General features: G+C 50.8%; 8 protein-coding genes across 8 annotated transcripts; 5 read left to right on the forward strand and 3 right to left on the reverse strand.

The window, feature by feature from the left end:
• Positions 1-937: 937 nt before the first annotated feature.
• On the reverse strand, positions 938-4,274 carry ARB_00726 (chitin synthase C; the record flags this gene model as incomplete). Its single annotated transcript, XM_003013134.1, has 7 exons — positions 938-1,382; positions 1,466-1,581; positions 1,654-2,299; positions 2,369-2,552; positions 2,626-3,472; positions 3,538-3,899; positions 3,983-4,274. 7 exons carry the CDS (start codon positions 4,272-4,274, stop codon positions 938-940), a joined length of 2,892 nt encoding a protein of 963 aa, XP_003013180.1.
• A 2,313-nt stretch (positions 4,275-6,587) lies between these two features.
• ARB_00727 (AMP-binding enzyme, putative) lies at positions 6,588-8,132 on the forward strand (the record flags this gene model as incomplete). Its single annotated transcript, XM_003013135.1, has 4 exons — positions 6,588-6,918; positions 7,002-7,747; positions 7,819-7,913; positions 7,979-8,132. 4 exons carry the CDS (start codon positions 6,588-6,590, stop codon positions 8,130-8,132), a joined length of 1,326 nt encoding a protein of 441 aa, XP_003013181.1.
• A 980-nt stretch (positions 8,133-9,112) lies between these two features.
• Positions 9,113-10,450, reverse strand: ARB_00728 (uncharacterized protein; the record flags this gene model as incomplete). Its single annotated transcript, XM_003013136.1, has 1 exon — positions 9,113-10,450. One exon carries the CDS (start codon positions 10,448-10,450, stop codon positions 9,113-9,115), a length of 1,338 nt encoding a protein of 445 aa, XP_003013182.1.
• A 2,666-nt stretch (positions 10,451-13,116) lies between these two features.
• ARB_00729 (methyltransferase SirN-like, putative) lies at positions 13,117-14,631 on the forward strand (the record flags this gene model as incomplete). The annotated part of the gene is made up of 5 exons (XM_003013137.1): positions 13,117-13,312; positions 13,475-13,720; positions 13,784-13,850; positions 14,028-14,435; positions 14,502-14,631. The coding sequence occupies 5 exons, from the start codon at positions 13,117-13,119 to the stop codon at positions 14,629-14,631; spliced, it is 1,047 nt and encodes a 348-aa protein (XP_003013183.1).
• A 243-nt stretch (positions 14,632-14,874) lies between these two features.
• Positions 14,875-16,524, forward strand: ARB_00730 (uncharacterized protein; the record flags this gene model as incomplete). Its single annotated transcript, XM_003013138.1, has 1 exon — positions 14,875-16,524. The coding sequence occupies one exon, from the start codon at positions 14,875-14,877 to the stop codon at positions 16,522-16,524; it is 1,650 nt and encodes a 549-aa protein (XP_003013184.1).
• Positions 16,525-17,816: 1,292 nt separating this feature from the next.
• On the forward strand, positions 17,817-18,359 carry ARB_00731 (uncharacterized protein; the record flags this gene model as incomplete). Its single annotated transcript, XM_003013139.1, has 1 exon — positions 17,817-18,359. One exon carries the CDS (start codon positions 17,817-17,819, stop codon positions 18,357-18,359), a length of 543 nt encoding a protein of 180 aa, XP_003013185.1.
• Positions 18,360-18,795: 436 nt separating this feature from the next.
• On the forward strand, positions 18,796-19,206 carry ARB_00732 (uncharacterized protein; the record flags this gene model as incomplete). The annotated part of the gene is made up of 1 exon (XM_003013140.1): positions 18,796-19,206. One exon carries the CDS (start codon positions 18,796-18,798, stop codon positions 19,204-19,206), a length of 411 nt encoding a protein of 136 aa, XP_003013186.1.
• A 979-nt stretch (positions 19,207-20,185) lies between these two features.
• On the reverse strand, positions 20,186-20,422 carry ARB_00733 (uncharacterized protein; the record flags this gene model as incomplete). Its single annotated transcript, XM_003013141.1, has 1 exon — positions 20,186-20,422. A coding segment is annotated over one exon (237 nt), but the record flags the coding sequence as incomplete, so codon positions are not given.
• Positions 20,423-21,557: the final 1,135 nt, after the last annotated feature.

The following is a 21,557-nucleotide window of genomic DNA, read 5'->3' on the forward strand; positions in this document are numbered from 1 at the left end:
TTATTGCGGGAAGATGCAGTTGGCGGAAAAGGACAAGAAAAAACCCCCAGCAACCTTGTCAATATAGTCCGGTGAACCAGAGCCAACTTGACGATGAAGTAGACTGCGGATATGGCTACGGGTGCCTTTATCACTCTGGCCGTCGTTCCCGGTTTTGGGGCACCAGAGTTGAGAAGCAAAGGTCGGGCGGTGTACGGAGTATATGTTATACTGGTGCGTGCTGCGCGTTGGGTATGAAGATACAGTTCTAAAGGTGTTTGAGCAGTCAGTAAACAGGATACACAAAGCTTGTCTATTGATAACACTTCCTCAACAAGTATGTTAACTGAGGGTCACCGTATATTCTGGTTCTAGCATATGGAATATACTAGCAGTACGGGGGGTCGTATTTACCGATAAGCGGGAGAGTAGTGATATGAGCGGGAACTGCCACAGAATGGGGGAGGAAAGTCGACAAATAAAGTAGGTAAACAGAGGAAATACCCGTCACTGGTGCGTATATACTCTAGTTTACTGCAAGGGACAAGGAGAAAAGGGGATGTGAAAGCTGCGTTGAAGCGGCTAAAAAGACGTTTTGGATGTTTTTTTTGTTCTGGCGGGCAAAACGAGGCGCTGCAGGTGCCTGATAAGGGCACGTGACAAGTCATGGACGGGACGGGAGTCGGGCAGGAGAAAGGCCTAGGTAGGCCATAGGCACAGTTAGGTAGCAGGGAGTCGGGGATGGTATCATACCGGGGGGCAACGCTGTCTGCAGCGCAGGCTACTCCTATATCACCCCTCGGCATTGTCGGGTGTATGAGCTTTCGGTAGTTGGCTTGGTACATACATAGTGTGACACCAATTTACTCTGGGCGTAGGGACTAGTTAGCTATGTGGTTAGTTATCTGATCTACAGAGGCAGATGCAGAGAACACAGGGAGTGTTCTATCATAGGTGCTCAAAGGTATGTAATTGGAGTTTGGTATGGATATATATGAAAGACGCTTCGATAAATAGTATATGGGGGAAGGGTGCAATTTGGCATATTTTCATGGAGCCCGGAGGATATCGAAGACCATACTTCCGATTGAGGAGCCTCCAGAGGATAGATAGACAGCCACGGGTGCAGACGAACAGAGTGGCCACGCGAGAAGGGAGAATTGAAACATGGGGAAGAAATGGTCAGGTACATAAATAACAGAGAATATTCATCTAAAATACAAGACACGTCCCCGGCCAGGTCAGGAATGGGCATTAGAATAGAATTTGGCATAAGCTGGGCAAAAACAGGAAAGGAGATAGGAGAAGAAGTAACCGAGGAAAAGAGAAGACATAGGGAGTAAAAAAAAAAGGAAAAAAGGAAAAAGCAGAAAATATAGAAAAGAATTGAAAGAAAAGGGAAACTGTATTTGAAGAATCAGAAAAGAAAAGCCGTTAATCGGAATCAAGGTATTAAAAGCACTACTATCTTCTTGCGAAACAGCACATGATACCGGATTTGCCAAGGAACCAGCATGCTCCGATGAATCGAATAAGAGACAGCGCCGCAGTTGCCCACAGGAGAGACTGGAAGAATCGACTGGTACGTTCAGTGGCTTGTGACTGCAGGATTGGTTAGTTGACAATGGAACAACACTATAGCATATGAATGAAGTTATGAAGAGTAGGACATACTGTAAAACCAAGAGCAGTCAGTTTGTCGCTTGTAATGGCAACAGCGAGGATAGCATTGGAGAAGAGCCAGGATGAGACCAAACGGGTACGGAAACTCTTGTACGAATCCTCGAGCGTCTTTTTCTCATCCACCTTGGGTTCGACATATGGGGTCAGAGCGCGCTTGACGGTGCTTTCGAATTGACTGTCAATGTCTGCCTGGGGTTTGTCGACTTCTTCAATCGTTGCTGATTTTCCGTCCTCCTTCACGGTCTGTACGGATGGTAGGGCATCGGCCTTGTCAGATCCCTTGGTACCCCAGGACACATCGTGCCAGTTGCTGAAAGCGTAGACCATGAGAATGTTGATGTATGAGGACATGATAAGCAGATAAGCCGGGAAAGAGGTGAACATGTGCCATGGATCGCAGTACATGAACGAGGCGATGAAGTAGAGTCCAAAGGTAGCGGCGAGAGCGATGACAATGATACCGGGGCCGGACGAGCCGAAGAAGGATTTCAAGAACTCAACGGGGCCATGATCGGTTTCGAACGACAAGGAGGTACCGCCAGAGAAGGCTCGAGCAACCAGGTACATGGACAAAATGATGATATACAATTGGATGACACCAAAAAGAACGAACGAGGTGATGTACGAGTGTTTGGAACTGGAAATTCATCAAGTCAGTGAGTTGATAAGAGAGCGGTACAGGGCAGAGTTGTATGGTGCGACTTACCCCTTGGGTCTGTTGCCGAGAGCAAGAATGAACTGTAGGAGCAAAAAGCCAAGGTACGCGTATTTCAACAGAGTGTTCAGGATAGGGGTCACTTTGTTGCCAAATGGGAAAGCTCTGTTGCCGTTGGACGGGCCAGGGTTGCCAACGAGGTCCATGATGACGGCTGTAGTAAGCCAGTACGAAGCTATGAAAGTGTTATCACATTAGCCGCTGGACTAATTTGTGACTGGTAAGAATTCATGGGAGGAAAGACATACCGAGAGCAAACCAGGTCATAAAGACAGTGAAAGTGTTGTACAGCATTTGAATGTGGAAGAAGAACATGCGAAGGATGTTATGACCACTCTTGTACATTCTGCCAAAGTGCATGAGAGCGTAGATACTGGCGGCAAACGAACCATTGAGCCATCGACGACGCTGACCGATAAATTCAGGAGCTCCTTCGGGAACGTCGGTTTCACCCTTGGAGGATTTGACGTATGTAAGATGCCACTTAGATCCAGCTTTGGCGACAAGTTCGAAACAGAGAATACGATCTTCAGCCAAAAACATGTTCTTCTTGAAGATGTTCATGCCCTCAATACCCTTGGGACCGAGCTGTTTGGACAGAGTGTGGTCACCGTGGAAGTACTGTTCTAGCGGTCTTCCCATGATGGCGCGGAATCGGTAGGCCGAGAAAGCACCAGGCAACACACTGACGTAGCCAAACGAACTCTCTAGCGGCTTATCAAGAATGTTACTGATCTTATACTCGAAGTTTTGCGCGGCAACAAGAGGATTGAGGAGGTTCTTCCATCCTTTACCCAACATAGCGTGAATCTCACCACAAGATCCACCAAGATCCTTGTCGTTGTAAAAGGCCTCCCAAAGGGCAAGCAAGGATTTTGACCCTGGCTTGGTACCTGCATCGAGCAGGATACAGACTTCAGGGTTAAGGATGCGGCCAAAAGCGTTAAAGAGCCATCTGTGGGAGTTGATCTTCTTGCTGTTCTTTTGCTTCAGGCAGAACATCATCTGCACAGGTGGGAGGGTGGACGGACTGTCATCATGGGGGCGGATGAGTTGCTGGTTCGCAGTTACAGAGAGCTGTGTGGTATACTCGAACTACAAGGTATATATATCAGCACGTATCCCAGTAGAAAAAGACCCAATCATGCTGCTTGACTTACAATGTGAGCAACGGTCTCCTTTCCGTCAACATCTTTCTTCATGACACCATCCTGGTAAACTCCAACAGTCGCAAGGAGGTCGAGAGTGTCCTTGTCACAGGGATCAATACCGTCGAAGATAAGAGCCACAACAATCTTTTGCCAGGCCGGACCACCCTTATTCCAGAACTCGGACTTCTTCAAGTTGACGATGTCTCTGATATTCTGCATGACACCGTGGAGGGTACGAGCAGTGAGCACCTTGTCTTCGTTGTAGTAGGTAATGGCAATGAGCAGCTCAGTATGGCGGTTGTACATGGCTGGACGCAGGTTGTAGCCATTGTGAAGAGTGAACTCGTTGGGATCACAGGTAGCAGCAGTATCTACAGACAGTAAGTGTAAGATTATGCACGAATAGGTTGCATTCAACAAGGGACCCCGATGGGAAGAGTAGTGATAAACTCACATCTCATATGGGTAAACTCTTCGCTGCCGCCCTCAAGGTCGTTGCGGTACTTGGCTTGGACGGCGTTCTGGATCGCACTGGGCACCGGGTAGTCAATACTGAGGACAGAGCCCTGGACAAGCTTAACCTTCCTGGTGGCATAACGTCGGAGGTTGCCTTGTTGAGGAGCCTGTCTCTGGCGCCAGGCCTCGGTGGAAGAGGTCTCGCTGCGGGTATAGGGAGAAGGAACGCGTCCCGGTACCCCAAAGCCGGCAGCAGGATTCTGCATCTGATCCTGTGGATATTGAGCCATAGCTGGAGCGTCTGTCGAGTAGGATTCGGTCAAACTGTACTTCGACGAGGGACGTACGGGCGAGTGTCCGCGTTGTTGGGGGTCGTCAAAGGGGCCACCGTAGGGACCCTGGTTGAGTAACGAGCGAGAGGACTCGTCCTCCTGCGGCAGATGGTATTGCTAGAAGAGAAACATGTCAAATAAGCATGGGGAGAGGTGAGCAAAAAGAGGGAGGACGGTGTTTTTGTGTATTATTTTACTTTCTTCATCATTTATTTCACCATCAAACATGAAACAAGTGACTAGGCAAGGGGATGAAAGAGACGTGCTGCAGAGCGAGGATAAAAAAACGATCTCGATACCACGCTCTATCCGATGCCAGTCTGGGGGATGGAGGAAGTGATGGTTGAATGATTCGGGAACTTACACTTGCAGAGGGAGTGATGTCCTGCAGCCGGTGGCCATCATTGTAGCCTCCTGGCGAGCTGGGGCCCGGGTAGGCCATGGTAACGAACGCGGACGACCGCTACTTAATTTCCCTCTTCCTTCTTGGGCTCTTAGGGCTCCCCTTTCGCCGACTCTCTTGGTATATATCACCTTTCTCTGCGCCGGATTTCAGGTCAACGAATGGCAGAACAGATGTCGTTGGACGGTCGAGGGTCGGTCAGAGGAGTTTGACGCTGGTAAATGAGAAGCGAGATGGACAAGGCAGAGAGCGGTCACACAGGCAGGCGTGAAAAAGGGTGCTGGCACTCCAGATCACGACCCTCGTGTCAAGTGACGGACGACGGGGAGTCTGTAGCAGTAGAATGGAGAGTCGGAAGTCGAGGTTGGCACCGCAGAAAAGAAAACAAAGACGGAGAAGAAGTTGAAGACAGAGCGACAGCGAGAAGAAGAAGAATAAGAAATACGTTCTACACGCCTTGGAGAGGCTGTCCAGCGCTTCCTTTCCCTTTTCTTTCTTTTTTGCCTTTGCCTTCTTTTTTTTTTTTTTTTTTTCCTCTTTCACAGCCCCCTGAGCAACCAGCCCAGCGAGAGGATGAGGTCTCGCAGGGGTCCCGAAAAGACGCGCGCAGAAGTAGTGGTACCTGCGTTAAGCGCGCAGATTGTATGGAATAGGAAGTACCGATACTTAAGGTTGTCGGCTCGGAAGAACCCGCGTAGCCGTGCTTAGGTCAGCACTCTGAAACATCTAATAATACCTCCGGCGCATAGAGTGTCTCTGCAGGACGACGAGGGCGGCTGGAAGTTGGAGTTGGAGTTGGCGCTGGCCCAGCAGGGCACAGGTACAGCGTCGTTCTACCTTGCGCCCTGCCTTCTCTCTGCCCCCGTTCATCGCGATGCTACGGTACTCTGCGCTTGCTACTGTTTCGTCGTCGTCGTCGTCGTCGTTTTTTTTTTAGGTGCTGTAATCTTAGTAATCGCAAAGCCCCTGTCTAAAAATAGACCGGGGCCCCGCTCTGATTGGCCGGCGCCTCGTGGCGGCACTATGTATTTCGTACGGTATCATATGTCTTTTCCTGCACACATGGAACAGTAATTTACGAGAGATTAGTCGCCTAGTACTCGATATGGATAAGAAGTCCATTGTTTTCAGCTAATAAAAATTAAAAATTAAAAATAAGAATACAAAGGGCAGTTGAGGATGTCAAGGACAAGGGAATGGTGGATGGGTCTAGACGACGATGAAACCCTCTGTCAGGCCCACTCTCGTAACTGAGATCCTGACACTCCTCTCTAACAGTTGTCGTTGTCGTTGGTGCGGGAGGAAACTCGCAGGCACAAAAAGACAAAAGGCAGCCTGACCGTTGGCGAAAACAACGCTCAGTGGCTGTGTGAATATTCCTGTACAGATTTCGCCACGATTAGTGCCTGTTCCTGATTCCTCTCCTTAAGCGAGACATGCTTAGGAATATATGTCTTTTTCTGCAAATGACAGGTCGCTCAGCCCGTTCAGCCTTGAAGCCGGGATCGTACCCGCGGTTTGTTCATCGACACCGTGAAGGTGTGTCCCTTGACTGCACCCATGCATATATACCCATGAAGGCCACCAACAAGCGGCAATGCTGCCATGTACTGACTTTCCTATCCGTACATGTCATTCCTTCGCTCTTTCCAGTGTGACAAGGGTGACACCGTGATAGCCGCCCCTCTCGTTGCATCCTGGACCAGGTCTGCACGCACGAGATGGAAGGGGTGCGATCATTATTGAAATACTGTGTGCTTCTTGTCGCCAGAAACCAGACGGAGGAAGTTTGATTTCTATTCTATAGTTAGCCAGGGCTACTGAGTAGTTATCTATAACTACAGTACACGGACAATTTTCAATCTATAATGACTGCGATCGAGACTTTACCACAGCGAGACAGGGCTCTGCCCAATGAGCCCTTCTTTGGCAAGCTTCTAGGCTTGTTACAACTCGGAGACGACCATGTTGCTATTGATGACCCATATTCCGGCATCAAGGCGAGTGCTTCTCAATTTGTGAACGACGTGCTGGCAACCAGAGCTGCCGTCAGGCGTACGGCACCTGCGGGGATGCTTGACCAGCACGGTATGGTATATGAGCAGAAACCGTATATCTTGCTTCTTGCACCTTGTAGCTACCGCTACTTCGTCGGCTTTTTTGCTATCCTGGCACTAGGAGCAGCGGTGGTGCCGTTGTGTGAGTGGGCAGCCAGCCCTTTATCGCTAGAGCAATCTGCTAAATACAAGTACCGCTAACTGCCTACTCGTGGAAATCGATAGCTGCCAATGTATCTGTTGACGAAGCTACACGATTCAAGAACAAGTCGGAGGCCACATGTCTTGTTTTTGCAGCAAACTTGGAATCGAAAGCGCTGGAGATTCAACAGTCGACTTCCTTAGGCCTTGTTCCCATATCGTTTGCCGCGGATACAACCGACGGAGAACACGCGTGTCATATTGATATCACTATCAATGAGGGTCTTACAATTGAGCCTACTCGCCCCAGTCTCGTTCTGGGTACGTCTGGAAGTACAGGGCCGCCCAAAGGAGTCGTCCTAACGCGGGATTTCTTCAATATCCCCATGCCAGATGGTGGCCCTGATGATGTATTCATCACCATGATCACAGCCATGAACTGGATCGGCGGTGTCTGGCCCCCAACAAAGCTGTTGTTAAATGGCGTGAGAATCGAAATATTTGATTCCCAGCCTAGCAGGCCTGAGGTGGCTTGGAAGCGGCTTCGACAGGGCGGTGTTACCTTCCTCATGGCCCATTCAAACGTGTGGATGAGCATGATGAAGTACTATATTAACGAGTTGAGTAGTTTATCGCCCGCTGAGCTAGAGCCATATCGCCATGGTGCAAGGGATGTCAAGTTGGCCATGGCTGGCGCGATACCAATATTCCCTCCCGTACTCAAGTTCTGGAGAGAGATATTCGGCCACCCCTTAATGAACCTTTACTCTGCCGCCGAGATGGGAGGATGTGGGCTTCGTACTGCGGCGGACGTTGAGGAGGATGTCGAGGTTAGATTACCACCACGGCCATTTAATTCTGCACGCAAATTAAGAGCTAATTAACAGCCTGTGTTATATAGCGGTCTGTCGGAACCCCTTACGGCCAGTTAGAGGTGAAGCTGTCTGAGGGTGATCACGGCGAGCTTCTGATTAAGGGGCCTACGGTGGTTTCTCAGTAAGTTGCTGCCTTGCGGGAGTTGGCTAGTTGTAACCTTCTGGTTAACACAAATAATCAATCAGTTACCTAGGAGATCCAAAAGCCACAGAAGATGTCTTTGACGCTGAGGGTTTCTACAAGACGGGAGATAGAGGCCATATTGCGAATGGAGTTTATATCATTGATGGCCGGCTCAAGCACGACTGCAAGTATCCCTTTTATCCGGCTATGCCCTGATTTTCTTCTGTGGCCTTTCAGGGATATGCTAACTTTTTACTCTCTTTGCATGGGCCGGTAGTTATCAAGCATCATGCATATAAGGTGCCGATCCCCGAGCTGGAGATGCAGCTATTGAGATTACATTATGTCGATGAGGCATATGCCGTCCCAGCTCCGGAGGCTTCGGTCGGTGAACACATCGCAGTGGTAGTGCGGCTGAAGCCTGAGGCTGAGGGAGAGGGTCTGACTCTTGCAAAGTTGCGTGAGGATCTTTTGTCTGGCTCGTCGTTACCAGTCGGCTATCTGCCTACTGTGCTGCGTGTTCTAGGCAGGGGAGAAACCATACCTCGATCCTACACCGACAAGCCCCTTCGCAAACAAATTGTGACGAAGTTCTTTCTGGGTCCCGGTGGGACCGTGGAGCAAGGGAATCTCGCGATCGAAGTGTGGGAGTCTAAAGTCATCCCTTCGGCCAGAGACTTTGACCAGGGCAGCGACCGGAGGCTTACTACCGCATCGATCTAGGCTCTGAGTAAATGGGGATGTGAAAGCTGACTACGATGCGAAAACACGTTATAACAATAGGTATAGATAGAATCGTAGACCAACCTTCGTTCATAGTACAGATTGAAGAAACATTATTACACGGGCAAGGAGAGCCGGGGCTCGACCAGATATCACCAAGGCACAAAACAGGGGTAGTGGGAATAGACAGTGTATGGAGACATTAAAAGGAAGCCATTGATATTGGGGGAGAAGGACAGGAACAAGCACGCAAAAAAATCAGGGAGGGGAACTAAACAACAGAGGAAGACGAAAACCGGGGGCCACCAATTCCTTTAACAGACGCCGCATAAAGGTTCCATTTTGGGGACAAGCTTCAGTCCTAGGAACAAAACAAAGACACCAGGGGCAAAGGACAAAGTAGAAGGAGGGTTCGTAAGAAGGAGTGTTTATGTGTGAGAGCGTGCGAGGGGGGTGTAAAGCGTAGGCTTGGTCTACCCCTTAACTTCATGCTTGTCATCAAAAGGGCTTGCACTTCGGTTTGACTGGCTGGTCGGTCCGCTAGTCAAGCCAGAGGGTATGGGTTCTTCCTCAACGATTGGGTCGGCAAACGGGCTTTGTTTTTGGTCTGGCGAGTCGTCTATTTCAGTGACTGCGAGAGACTGGACGGATTGGCGGGATTTCCCCTTGGCGGTGCCATGTTTGTCAGTCGTGGAAGTAGCATCGTTCTTTGAGCTGGAAGAGTCACTGCTAGAACTGTCGGTGGATGGATTACGTTCGGGTGATTGGACTGTGACTTTGGGAGTGTTTTGTGATGAGTTGTTGTCGGAGAGGGCAGTGGTGGTAGAAGTAGCAGTAGTAGTGGTCGTGGTCGTCGTCTTGGAGCGACCGCCCTTCGTAACATTGATAGGCTTAGCAACTGCGCTGCGAGCAACGATGGAGCTGACACCAAGCTTGGCTGCGACAGCGTTGGCTTTGTTGATCTGCGAGTTCGTGATGGCCGGCACCTTGGGCGACGACTGAGGCGAGGACGAGCTAGTGCCTGACTTGACGCTGACGATGTTTGCCCTGGCTTGGTAGGCCTCCTGGGCCGGGACAGGGCTGACAATGGCGTTGTGACGGTAGATGGTCGTGGCGACACTGCTGCGAGCGAGACTGGGGCTGATGCTCTTGCCGTCGTCGTCGGTCATGCCAGACCACATGGAGTCCCGGATGTCGCCGGGCATGAAGAAGTGCTGGTTCTGGCCGTTGGCGACGGCAGATGGGATTGGAGGCACGGGAGGGACCATGAGGTCTGGCGAGCCGGGAGCCGATCTGTTCGTGACACCGGGGATATATGCGATCTGGATGACGTTGGAGGCCCTGGTGAGGACGGTGGAGGCGATGGAGCCGACGGCAGACTGTCTCCTCTGGCTGTTGCCGTCGACATCGACGCTGCTGGCGTTGGTCTTTTCGTGCCATATCTCAGTGTTCTTGCGTCGGCGGCGGACGCAGAACCACCAGGTCAAGAGGATTGCGGCGAGGAGGGCAATGCCACCGACGACACCGCCAGCAATGGCGCCTGTGGGAGAGCCCGAGTCATCGGACGGCTGGTTGGCGAGGGGATCAGGGATGCAGATGGCGGTAGCGCAGGCTTCGCACGATTTGGCCGTGAGAGTGCATATCTCCTTCTCCTTGCAGGTTGGACACGGCGGCGCCTCGGTTGGGCAGTTGACGACGCATCGACGGAAGAGCGCACTTGGGCTCCGCCCGTAGATGGCTGTATCCACGGATGTTAGCAAAGCCAGCGAAGCGAGTCGATGACGGCCAGACATACCGGATTCTGGGTTCATGATGGGGTCGGTTTGCGGTGCAGACTGAGCGGCCAGCAAGCCCGCGCGAGAGACAGACAGACAGAGAGAGAGAAAGACAGATAGAGAGAGAGAGATAGGCAGAGATAGAGGAAGTGAATGGAGGAAAAGCGAGGGTCAGCTGCGCAGCAGCAGAATCAAACGAGTGACAGTGGAGGGTGAAAGAGTGAGGACGACGAAAGAGAAAGACGGGGGGGATCCCGGGGCGAGGCTGGACGGCAGTAATAATAATAATACGGAGTAATATAAGAACAGTCTTAACGGTCGAAAGTTGGTTGGGCGTTGAAACGAGTGTGAAGCGACGACGGCTGCGAAAGTCGGGCCAGATCAAATCAGGGCAGACATCACTCGCTCAGCGGCTCTTCGACTGGCGCCGTTGGTGATGCAGCGGGACAGCGGGTAGAGGAGAGAGACAACGACAACGGCGGCGGCGACGATGCAGAGCGAGAGACGGCGAGAGCGTCGAGCGAGCGAGTGACGAGGGCGAGCAGCGGGCGAGGGCGAAGACGAGGACGAAGGCGAGGATGAGACATCGCGATGTGTTGTCAGAAGAGAAAAGACGGAGGACGGGCGGGAAATGAGCCCAGGGCCGCGGCTAGGGCGGGCGCAGCATGTCGCTGGTGGAGCCCGGGTGGGCCAATCAGGGGCGGCAATGGGGCCGAAGGGGGTGGGGCGAGGGTGCCTGGCTAGCCGCTTTGGGCTACTTCGGCCCGCAAAGTGGAGACTTGAATTGGCGGTCGTGCCTTCCTATTGGGTGTAGAAGCACGCGCCAGGCATGACTCAGCAGAAGCGGGTGGACGGCCCAGATCAGGCTAGCGCGATCTGCACGTGATGAAACATTATTGCTGACTACTGTCTTACTAATACACGTGACTAAGCAGTCTCTCTCGACCTCGTGGAAAGTCGAGAAAGTCGAGAAAGTCGAGAAAGTCGAGAAGTTCCATCATGGACGCTCGACGTCGCCAGCAGCCGCAGCGGCTCTAACGCGGGCTGTATGACATTCGCCGGCGGAGTACTCCGTAGTGCAGACTGTATTGCTGCACACGGCCCTGCTCTCGGCCTATCTACGAAATGTGGAGTACAACATATATTATATAACTACATATCTATATACCCCTGTTGACCCCTCTCAGCATGGCCAGAGCGGCTTGTCTCTCTCCTTGCCGGATTCACCACCCTCTCCTGTCCAGTTTTCGATATCGACACCTGTTGATCCATCATGTTCTCTTGGCTGCAGCGTGGGATAAGTATGTTACCATTCGCAAGGCGTGGACCTGACGAGCGAGGCACTGCAGGCATTCACCAAGCGAGTCGAAGAAAAGATGCAGCCAGCTCAGGAACCTGAACGTCATTATGCGGCAAAACTGAAGATGGAGAAGCCAAACGCCAAAAGCACATCGGCTATCTCACTGAGGCGTTCGAGAAAACTGCTAAACTCAAGGAAAGTGGCTGCCTTGAATCACTCACTCTCAGAGTCTTATGGTCTATCTCGACGGTGTAAGACAGTTCCCTGCTTTGAATAAATGGACCCGGTGGTACGTATGCAGACGCGTGTAGGTTTCTGCTATTGATACCTGGCAGGTTACGTTGCGGGCATTGGCAGCAAGCAAACGTATTGGGAAGCTGACCGTGTTCAATGATGGGTCGATGGGACTGTGCAGTTTGCCCTGCAACAAGCTTATCACCATCGATTTGGAAGACGCCGGGCTCGTGGAGTCGTTCACTCCACTGAATTCGCTGTCACTCAGTGTTTGTGATAGGATCTTTGATCCCAACCGAGACGTCGTAGAGCCCGGCCAGAAATACAACAGCTTAAGGAGCGCTGATGGAACAAACTGGCACAAAGGCCGAGAGCCTGAAGCGTTGGGGAGATGACATAACTAAGGCAACCCACATCATTTGAAGTGACACGTCCATAGTTTATTGGCAGTCCAACGAGTATGATATATAAAGCGCGCGAGAGATTGGGGCCAATTCCTAGGGAGACATCGAAGAATATAACTACTTTGTTCTTCAAAGTATCCACTTCGACCTTTTGCCCCTTGGAGGGGGAAAAAAGTACCACATTCAACATGTACCCGATAGCTGCTAGCCCTGAATGAGGTTTCCTCCAACCAAAGTCTCCAATCATGGTGGTAGGCATAGTACATAGCACTAACAAGTGGTAGGTTACTTCGGTGAATGTGCTGGCTACTTCTTCTCACTAAACGACTCTATCAGTGGTGACACCTGAGGATACTGGGGATAAGAGGCTCGTCATTGTGTGGAGAAACTGGTTACTTAGATGTTTGGACTTAATATGAATTGCTACATATAACCAACGCGTATTTATCAGCTGTTCAATCTAACTGCTTGTTGGGGACAAGTTTCTTAGCTGCTGCTGCTTTTTCTGCTGTGCAATTATTGTTGATATGAAGCAACAGATCTACAGACCTTGGTGGAGAATCAACAAACAAGCAAACAAGATGAAGAGGAGACAACATATGTACATGATCTACCGGCATATTCGGCCGCGATGCGAACAGTTAACTTAACTAGTTAGCGCACGCACCAGGCGCCGTACATGTTCTTGTTTCATCGTCCGGTTGGAAATGTGGCTGTTACACTGCACAGCCTAGCCAGAGTTCCTGTATCGTCTGATTTGGTAGATGGCTATTATTATCAGTGTACGCTCGAGCCAGGATCAGGCTACCAAACCGGTCTACTTGGGGGATAGCCATCAAACCAAGGGCGGTGACTCGACGATGCTGCCTGCATCCACCCTTCTCCGGATGAATATGCTGGAATCCGGGGAGGATCGGGCTTTGGCTGCAGCCAGTCACTTTCTACCGTGTGCTCTGCTTGGTTCGCTTGTTTTCTAGTTCGTCGGGGTAACCAGGTATAGCGACACGGAGTGACCGAAGTGAATAGCAGGGTGGTAAGAATTCAGGTTGAGTCATGCCTCTGTCGAGGCTGGTATAAAAGGAGAGTACGGAGTACGTCCTGTAGAGATATCGGCCAGTATAGCCAACTCCTTTCAAACCAGCCATCAACTCAGCGGAGTAGCCATCCGGCTTGCAAACATGGGAGACCACCAAGACCGCCAGTTTGAACAAGACAAGTCCCGCTACGTCATTCCCGGAGGTAGCGTTGAGAGAGACCGTCTGCGAGTCCAGCACGAATGGATCAAGGGCACGGCTGGAGGCCTTATCAAGGCGCCCCTCGATCTAACGGCCCAGGGAATGAAGGTCCTCGACTCGGCTACTGCTGATGGTAAGTCGGAAACTCCTTGTATGCAAACATGGCAACAAATCATTATCTGACAGATCTGGCCAGGTTTCTGGATCCACGATGTCCGTCTCGTGCTGCCTGACGACACCGAGTATGTTGGCTTCGATATTGCGTATGTCCGGTCCCTCCATGCTCCTGTTCCTGTTCCTGTTCCTGCCCCTGTGGATGTATGAGTGCAGGTGGCTTTATCATGGGTATCATAACTAATAATGGGTGTCAACCGAGAAAGGACTGAGCTGTTCCCTGCGCGCGAGAGCCTGCCTCCAACGGTGTCCCTGGTGCCGCACAGCGTGACGGAGCCCTTCCCGCCGGCCTGGGAGAACAGCTTCGACCTGATCAACCAGCGCCTGCTGTTCGCCTTCTTCCAGCGGCAGGAAATCAACCAGATCGTCAAGCGTCTCGTCGGCTGTCTCAAGCCAGGCGGGTGGATCCAGTTCTTCGAATATGACCACTACACCATGGTGACGGACCCGCAGGCGACGACCTACCTGCTCTTCTACAAATTTGCAGAGCAGAAAGTGCGCAACCTCCATGTCAAGCGGGACATCATGGATGCCCTTGCAGACGCTGGATGCGAGCACATCCAGAGCGAGTGCCTCGAGATGGTGGCTGGCAGCGCCCATGTCGATCGCGAGCAGGGGATGCGAGGCCGGCGGGTCAGCCGCGTCCTGTTCCACTCCTTTGGCAGTCTCGTCAAGTAAGTCCATCCAGTCATTATTATTGTCCATCTGCTTGAGCTATCCACTGCTGACATGCGGTCCAGGCTGGAAGATATTGGGCTGAGCGAGGATCGCCGGCCGTCGCTCGCCGCTGAGCTGGAGAAGGATATGGACATGTACAAGACGGGGGTCGCTGGCAACTTCATCTGGGCGCAGAAGCCCGAGGGTATTTAGCACTCGTATACGGAGGATCAGAGAATGAGTTCTTCCGTAACTACCTGATAATAAAATATATACGTTGTTGAATAATGTATAGTCTCGTCCTCGAGCTCGTATGATGTCGTAGTTAGCCCGTTAACTATCGTGGCTGTCGACCGCGAAACGAGGATGGATACGAGCAACGCCCGCCATCACCCGCACACAAAGAGCCACGACGAGTAGGAAGAGATAAATACAAGGCGATGCTTCTGATGCCGCATGGTGAGTCCCATTCGTCTGCAGTTTTCAGATCCAGAGCCTGCTGCTAACATGCGTCTGCTCAACACCAGGTCCCTCCGCGTCGAGGAGTTCTTCGACGACAGCGCGCTGCCCGACTACGCCATCCTCTCGCACCGATGGCAGGACGAGGAGGTCTCGCTGCAGCAGCTGCGGGACGGCCAGGCGACGGCGATGCGTGGTTACAAGAAGCTGGCGGACAGCTGCTCGCAGGCGCGGCGTGACGGCTTCGACTACGTCTGGATCGATACCTGCTGCATCGACAAGACCAGCAGCGCCGAGCTGTCCGAGGCTCTCAACTCCATGTACCAGTGGTACCAACGGGCCAACATCTGCTATGCGTACCTGTTTGACGTGGACGAGACACTCGTCGCCGAGCAGTCGAGCTTCTACCGCAGCGCCTGGTTTACTCGTGGATGGACGCTGCAGGAGCTGCTTGCACCGGCCACCGTCGAGTTCTTCAACGGCACATGGCAGAGGCTCGGTAGCAAGCTCAAACTGAAGGATGCGATATGTGAGGTGACGGGCATCCATCCCGGTGTGCTCACGGGCGAGCTGGAGCTGCAGTCCTTCTCCGTTGCGCAGCGCATGTCCTGGGCTGCTCGCCGCACCACGGCCAAGGTCGAGGACCGGGCATACAGTCTGCTGGGAATCTTCGGCATCAATATGCCCATGCTGTACGGCGAAGGCGAGCGGGCCTTTCTGCGTCTGCAGGAGGAGATCATGAAGCAGTCGGACGACCACTCCCTCTTCGCCTGGAAGAGCGCTGACCCAAACCACCGCGGCCTGTTTGCAAGATCTCCGGAAGCCTTTGCAGAGAGCGGCCATCTCGTCCAGGCGGCCAGTAAGTGGAACATCAAGCCCTACTCGCTGACCAACATGGGTCTCTCGATCGAGCTGCCCATGGTCGAGTGGTCGATGGGCGTATACCTCGCCGCACTGGACTGCGAGACCGAAGGAGTGCAGAACAGCCGTGTTGGCATCTTCCTCTCTGACCTGCCGGAGAAGAACCAGTATGCCCGCGTTATGCTTGACGGTGTCGATCTCCCTCGCTTTGCAACCAGCCGCCAGAGCCAGTACCGCCACATCTACGTGAGACAGCAGATCCGAGGGTCTTTACGGCCGGTGGAACGCGAGTACGGCTTCTGGCTCCGTCGCATACCCAGACCCAGCTTGTCTCTGGATGCCACTTTCGACGTCACTGCTTGGAACAACAAGTGGACGAGACAAAACATGGTCTTCACCATTCCAAAGGGAGAGTGTGGAACTGCGGTTGTTATACGGTACAAGCTCGAGAAGGGCCGGACAACCAATATCAAGCTGGGCTTCGATCCCAAGTTCAATCCTGTCTGCCAGTTCGGGGGCCAGTACTACTCGCCAAAAACCTTTGGCTCTCCGTTTCGGGACACTTTCCAGGGTATCATGGCGACTGACTGGATGAATTCTCGTCTCGAAGGAGTTCACGTTGGCGACAAGCAGACCGGCTTGAACGTCGATGACTTTCATCGCATCCTTATTCTCAAGGAGACAATCAAGGGTAAGGAAATGTGGGTGGTCTACATTGCCGACTACGACGAGGAAGCCGTATGGTATCAAGATCGTGTTTGTGATGGCTGCAACTTGGTAAGCTGACGTTGTCTATCAAATCGAGAGAGAGAGAGAGAGAGAGAAAGCCAACAAGTTGACAATGATAGACAATATTCGGCCGGCTATACAAGTGCAGCGAGTGCTCAGGATTCGACTACTGCGAGGACTGCTACGCAACGGCAGACAAGACTCATCCCCAGCACAGGTTCAAAAAGGATAATCCTATTTGCCATGTGGGAGTCAAGTGTGACAGCTGCGCCCAGGTAAGCGTATACTCGGTATCAAAGGGTTACGCCCTGGAACTGCGAGGCTGACGCCGTGTAGAAGGTGTATGGGAGCCGCTACAAGTGCTCTCGCTGCCCGGACTTTGATCTCTGCAGCTACTGCTTTTCCAGTGCTATGAAGATCCACCCTCAGCATCAGTTCACGGAGATCCAGAAGCCGTAGCCTTTCTTCTTCTCTCCTCGTTGTGCGTATCAAAGGGATAGGGGTTGGGGAAGGTGTTCGTAGCGTGGAGTACAAGCTGTTGGTAAAAGCCAGAACACACACGACGAGGACAATATGGTTTTCGTCGATATCTTTATTGATTACCGTTGTCTGTAGGTACATCGGTAACAGACATCATTGTCCGGCGCGCCCAATTTGTGTTTTTCAGCCTGTGGCTCAAGGACGAGCTGTCCAGAGAGGCTTTGTATAAAAAAAACTTGATTAAAATCAAGTCTGATAAGTAACTAATCTATATTAGGCCGCTACCAATCTGTAAGCCTTAGGAGGCTAAATCTTGATTTCTTTTTCTTGTATCTATATAACTATATAGAGCTCCTCACTCCTTATAGTCTTTGACTGTATTGTGCTCAGCCCGAAGCTCATGTCACGTGACGTTCCCTCGAGCCTCCGAGAGTAATTGCTTATATAATATAACCCAAGGGTTTGGGATGTCTTGGCATCTAGATCAACGTCATATGTATACATCGAGAATCAAGAATCGCAGCGCAAGCAGAAGCAGCCACACGCCACTTCTGACCTCGAGACGGCCATATATAAAAAGATATTTTATGCATCTTCTTGGATAATGTGTAGTAGACAGCGAGGTATACTCCCACGTTTTTTAGCTGGTGGGTAGCATAATTCCGCTCTCAGTGGCTAACCAACTATATAGCTGTTCACTTAAGGTCAGTGTCAAATATGCAACCTATTAATTACTTGGGCGATAATAAGAAATGGTTTCTGCAATAGATCTAACATGAGTGGCTGTCTAGTCTATCAACTCGCCACTACATACCTCTTCTATACCCTCTCGTCCCCTTGCGTGGGCTTATTAAATATACTACACTACTATGGAGGAAGTTTTTAGTGGCATTAAGTATGCCTTTGACTACCTTTTCCGCTCGCGTGCTGCGCGTGGTCTGCCGGATGATAGAAAATGCCGTGTAGCTTATTGGCTCATGGATTACGTGCAGTGTGCCTTGTGTCATTTTCGGAGCGAAGTGAAAACACGATACCCTCACCGTGTTGATATCATTGATATAGCTGAAAAGGTGGAGCGGTCCATCATTTATGAACACGGAGGGATGGAACCAAAAACATTGCTCCGTACCTTGCGTGGAGAAACACCCCGTTCAAAACCTCTCACCCCTGAGGGCCTAAAAACGTGTGATCAGATTCTGGCTAGGTGGCAAGACCATGATGCTATCAAAAAGGAGTTTTACTTCTTAAAGCTTGATCGTATTATAGAAGAGGGATTTATGAAAGGCAGCTTTGTCGATGACGACGATGTGCTGCTTTCTACATATCTATATGATACCGAGAAACACGCTTCACAAACAGCGAATGGGATGAAAAAATGGCTACTTGCTAGACACGGAACCCTGGAATTCTAGGCAACGATGAGAAGATTCAGGGGGTGTGGTCTATGTTGTTCTATACTATATTGTAGTGGCTTGATTGCCTGTTAACAATGTAAATTATCATCTCTTCTACTTTCTACCGCAAGAGGTATACCACTTATCAGATACCATTTTACATTCGCTCGTGTCTAGACGGTGTTGCGTTATAAGAGGCTTTATGTCCTGTCTCGGTGCAGAGAGCAAGACACAGTTACCTTAGCGTAACTAGTTCGCGTTGCTCCCGTGGCTTTTTACCCCTCTAAATTTGTTTCTCCTTTCTCCCCCTCTTTCTCTTTCTCTTTCTTCAGAGCCAAAACTATTTTCACTAGTAAGTACTACATACTCTATAACCCCGTCTACGCTCTTTCACAACCCCTATAGACGTATGATCGCATATCTAACCCAATAAGCCTATAGAAAAATATCTAAAATGGTCTCTAAAAAAGATTTTTTAATGGAAGTGGCAAAAGCAGGAGGAGAACAAGCCAAGGCAAATAAGGCAACAGCAGCAGCGCTACAAGAGTTAGTGGCAGCAGCAGCAGCAATAACAGACGACCCTGGTCCCGCTGGCCCCCCGCGCCGTCGCCCCCGCCCACACCAGAAAGCAAAAATGCGCGCAAGGCGCGCCGAAAGGCGCAGAATGAAGAAGGAGAAGGAGAAGAAAGAGGAGAAGAAGGAGGAGAAGGAGGAAGAGGAGGGGAGAAGGAGGAAGAGGAGGGGAGAAGGAGGAAGAGGAGGGGAGAAGGAGGAGGGGAGAAGGAGGAGGGAAGAAGGAGGAGGGGAGGAAGGGGGGAGGGGGGAAGAGGGGGGGAAGGCATTGCCTTTGAGGCCAAAACAGTAGTCGACTCGAGATATTGAATTAAGAACCTTGCCGCGGACCATATGTGCCATACTCTCCAAATTTACTTTAGAAACAGACTCATAAAAGCACGTAGAAAGGTGGTATATCGTCGGGACTGGGCCACTCTATACCCTAACTCTCTCTTACGATTTCTCTTACCACTATATAGAAGTAAGGGTATAGTAGGGGTATCACATAAGAGAACGGTACAGAGAGAGAATTACTCCGTATACAGAGGCAGGTATTCTGGGGTCAGAGGTTGTTGTATGATGTTCGAGGTTAATCTGCATACCAAGACATATAGGCATGCTTATATAAGCAACAGTGGTTACCGGAATATATATAATCCTAATGGTGCAGGTTCATTACCATTCGTTAGACGCAAAGTCAAATATCTAGCTTATAAACAACGTCAGTCATCAATTGAACCACGCAGGTGGTGATTGCATTGCTGCGAGTACAGATAGCACACGGCGTCACAGCCGTGGTAGAGGGTAGAGGAAAGGGCGGCAGAGCAATAACTTACTCTGCCGTCACTGGAATGTTTTGGTGGAAAGAAGATACCTGGTCGGCATCACCATAACTACCGCCGCAGATACTTGGCCCCTTTTACCGGGGAGCAGCACTTTAATGCCGATGTTATAATACCCTAACACCTATCTATATCATGACGATGTTGGTACAATAATACCCCTACCAGTTGTAGGATATCCTAGTTCCTAGTCGTATATCCCAAACAGAATGGTAAAAGCGCGACCATTGTGAAAACCACAAGGAGGGCCCGTGTATACCACTACCATCTAGATCCCCTTCCGCATGGCTCTTGTCCTCCTCCTCCTGCTGCTGCTGCTGCTGCGTGGTCTTTGCTCTCTGCTCCCTGATGCGCAGGCAGAGGCCGCCGAGCACCGGGCATTGGAAACCAGGGCGACCACGGATGTACTAGGTAGTGCTTAGTGCTCGGTGCTGGCGCTGGGCTTTCCTAAAGGGGCAAATAACGTGACTGGACGCGCTTGCCCCGCGCGGAAACGTCGCGTCCTCCTCCATAAGGTTGCTCCTCTTCCATCTCTTCTTCTTCTTCTTCTTCTTCTTTTTCTTCTTCTTCTTCTTCCCTCCTTGCGTTCCTCGGTTTTTCTGTTACTATCACATTGATCGATTTCTTAAGCTTATAGCTCTCCTCGATCAAGATATTACATTCGATACGCCCCCCGACAACCTCCTATCCATTCAGGTAACTATTCTAAGATGGATCCAGGAGCAACAGCGTGCGTATCTGCCCCTTTCCCCTAAATACTACTATTCCTCCTCTAATACTTTTCCCTTCTCTAGCGCCGACCGCCAGCTATTAAGCACTTGGTTGAAGTCTAATGAAGTGAAACAATACTTCGAGTCAGTATATAATGGTCGCCACGACGCAAGAGAATATTTGCAAAGCTGTTATGATGGCTTTGCTGAGCTTTTCTATGGCGTCCCTGATTCTGATAGAGAATATGAAACCTGGAAAAGCTTCGTGAGTCGGCATTTCGAAAGCCTCAAGAGTGGGTTTCGCAAGAATCGGAAGCGGATCCTTGTCATCTTCTTCTTTGTGATATCTAGATTTCTCTCTTCCTTCCTGAGGAAGCCAGCTATTGACTTGTATAGCAAGAATAATGGCTGGACGTACTATTACTTTATAAGCGAGGGTTTAGGATGGTTCGGGCTAGGGTTCCAGCTTACTATACTTTTCTTCCCCCAGTATAGTAAGGACTGGCGCAAGGTTCTAGTATATCTATTTGCATTTATTGCTCTGATTTCAGAGTGTATTACATTCGGATATCTAGGGAGCGTTGAACCTAATAGAGCCCTTCATCAGACCTCGCTAGTGTTTAAATGCATCAGTGAAGGCGGCATCCATATTCTCAATCTGGGGCTACTTATTCAGGCCATGCGAAAGACCCCTGATACTGCAGGTCCGAAGGTTTCGCTGGCCCAGTGGCGTCAAGTGCCTAGCGACTACAGGTGCTGGGCTCACGACAAGCTACAGGACCACCTGATCGAATATCTCGCATTGAAAGCGCGATATCGCGATCGCTCTTCTAGGGTTTCATCCCCGATTGGTCCACGAGCGGCTCTCTTCAATCGTTCAACTAGTCAGTCAAAATCGAGGGCTGGAACTCCCAGGAGCACGGAATAAGCCATGCTTCTAAGTGGATATACCATCTTTGAGAGTGACTGTTTATGAAGATATACGCGATGGCAAACAGGGTTGAACACGGAGGCTATTGTTTATTCTGGTAGGTTTCTTTGAACTAGCCGTTTCATATCACTCTTCTGGCAAGCTCTGGGCTTACCTGCTAGTTATACCTGCTCTGGCA

Source organism: Trichophyton benhamiae (genome assembly GCF_000151125.1).
Source record: "Trichophyton benhamiae CBS 112371 chromosome Unknown contig00142.0, whole genome shotgun sequence".
Lineage (NCBI taxonomy): Eukaryota > Fungi > Ascomycota > Eurotiomycetes > Onygenales > Arthrodermataceae > Trichophyton > Trichophyton benhamiae.